General features: G+C 53.4%; 1 protein-coding gene across 1 annotated transcript in view; it reads left to right on the top strand.

The window, feature by feature from the left end:
* LOC125952290 (restin homolog) overlaps positions 1 to 1,142 on the top strand; it is a 9,364-nt gene extending 8,222 nt beyond the window's left edge. The window contains exon 6 of the mRNA XM_049681690.1: positions 1 to 1,142. This exon is cut by the window's left edge and continues 1,223 nt beyond it. Coding sequence (XP_049537647.1) covers positions 1 to 772 — 772 coding nt within the window. The 3' untranslated portion in view covers positions 773 to 1,142.
* The last annotated feature ends 602 nt before the right edge of the window (positions 1,143 to 1,744 follow it).

Raw genomic sequence — 1,744 nt, 5'->3', positions numbered from 1 at the left:
GGAGGAGCAACCGTCCTCACGGTCCGTGGCCGTGTTAAGCGAGGAAGAGGAGAAATACCTTCAAAGACGGGCCGAGCGTTTGGAGCGGCTCGAACGGGAAGCGCAGGAATTCCGGAATCGCCTCTCGAAGACGGTTCACCGTGGGACGGAAATAGCGGCCCAGATCGATGAGATTCACAATGGATTCGTAGCACGCCAGACGCCAGAATCCTCGATTGATCCGGTGGCCGGCCCGTCCGGGCTTGGAAGCAACCGGAACACACAGCCACAGCCATCGGCGGCGGAACCGATACAGTCTCTACCTGTCCTGCCTATTGTTGAGTTGAGCTGCTTGACGGAGAGGGAACGCGAATACACGTCGGCCCGGGCCGAACGACTCCAGAGGTTGGAGAGTGAAAGTGAGGGACTGTTGCGGAAGATGAACCAAACGATGCGTCGCGGCACGAGCCTAACGACGCGCCTCGACATGCTGCACTCGCGCTACGGACAGTCGTCCGCTGACACAAACGCCGCCAATGATGACAGTAATCTGTCCGATCCGTCAACAGCTGCACCACGGGAGGAGCAAGTGGTCGGTGAAGCAGACGGAACACTTCCCGAAGACAATCAAAGTACAGTCAGTGGTGGTTGTCGGACGACGGAACAACCGGCGGCTACTGTACCAGCTGTCACCATCGCTACCGGACCATCGTTCATGTCTTTCGGTCCCGTTGAGCTTGTGTTGGTTTCGGATGAAGAAGAGGACGAGGAGGAGGAGCACGGGGCTCAATGAAGCGTGTATCGCGTGTGTGTGTGTGTGTGTCCTCAAGGTCACAAACCCTACCTCGTACGTAAAAGACATCGACCAGGATGGTGGCGTGTGCGAGAACTACTACTCTAATACTAATGTTAGAGGGGCCGGACCAACTACCGAACCGGCGCAGCAAACACCTCAACGAGGCACATCATGGGCTACTTTGCCGAAGGCCCAACCGTGGTGGTGATGCCGTACCGGGGACGAGGACCGACGACGAACCATCAGACCTAACCTAGCAGGTTTCGGTTGATGGCGAATACGAAAATAAGATTAAATTAAGATAATTAACTCCACATCAAATAAACCGCATGTATTACTTCCGTTCGAAGGGCGTGTGTTGGTTCTCTGGTATGGTGTGCGTGTGCGTGTTGTCCTGAATACCGAACAATTGCCGAACGAACGAGCGGCGTTCTCCCATGGAGTCACGGAGCATTCTGGATTCTGTTCTGAACCTTCTGCCGAACTTCATTCCGGCGCACCCAAGTAGTTAAATTGTTTCAACTTTATTGACATCACATTAACTGGAACATGGGATTGTGTGTTCGTGTTCGTGTGTGTGTGTGCGCGCGGTTGGCCATCGGTATCTGTCCCCATAAACTTTCCGGCGCTTACATGCAATAAAACCAATTAAAACTACATTCGACCCAAACGAACTATCTGTCACTAAGCGTCTTCATTCGGTGACACTAGGGATGGCACGCTACCTGTGTGTGTGTGTGTTCGAATGTCCATTCGCATTCCACAGCGATGTAGCTGTGTGCTAGAGAGAGTGTGTGCCGGAGTGCCGGACAGACAGAGATCCGTTCTAATCCGCTCCGTTCTTTATCGCTGTTCGGAGCGCCAATCTCGGAATCCAGAAAATTATCTGCCCTCCAGTAGCAAGGAGCGGCAAACCGGATGCCAGCTTCCCGGGAACGATAAAGGTTAAACTTAATCGAGAAGAAAATA

Source organism: Anopheles darlingi, chromosome 2 (assembly GCF_943734745.1).
Source record: "Anopheles darlingi chromosome 2, idAnoDarlMG_H_01, whole genome shotgun sequence".
Lineage (NCBI taxonomy): Eukaryota > Metazoa > Arthropoda > Insecta > Diptera > Culicidae > Anopheles > Anopheles darlingi.
The sequence above is the reverse complement of the archived record's forward strand: the minus strand, read 5'-3'. Positions and strand labels throughout refer to the sequence as shown.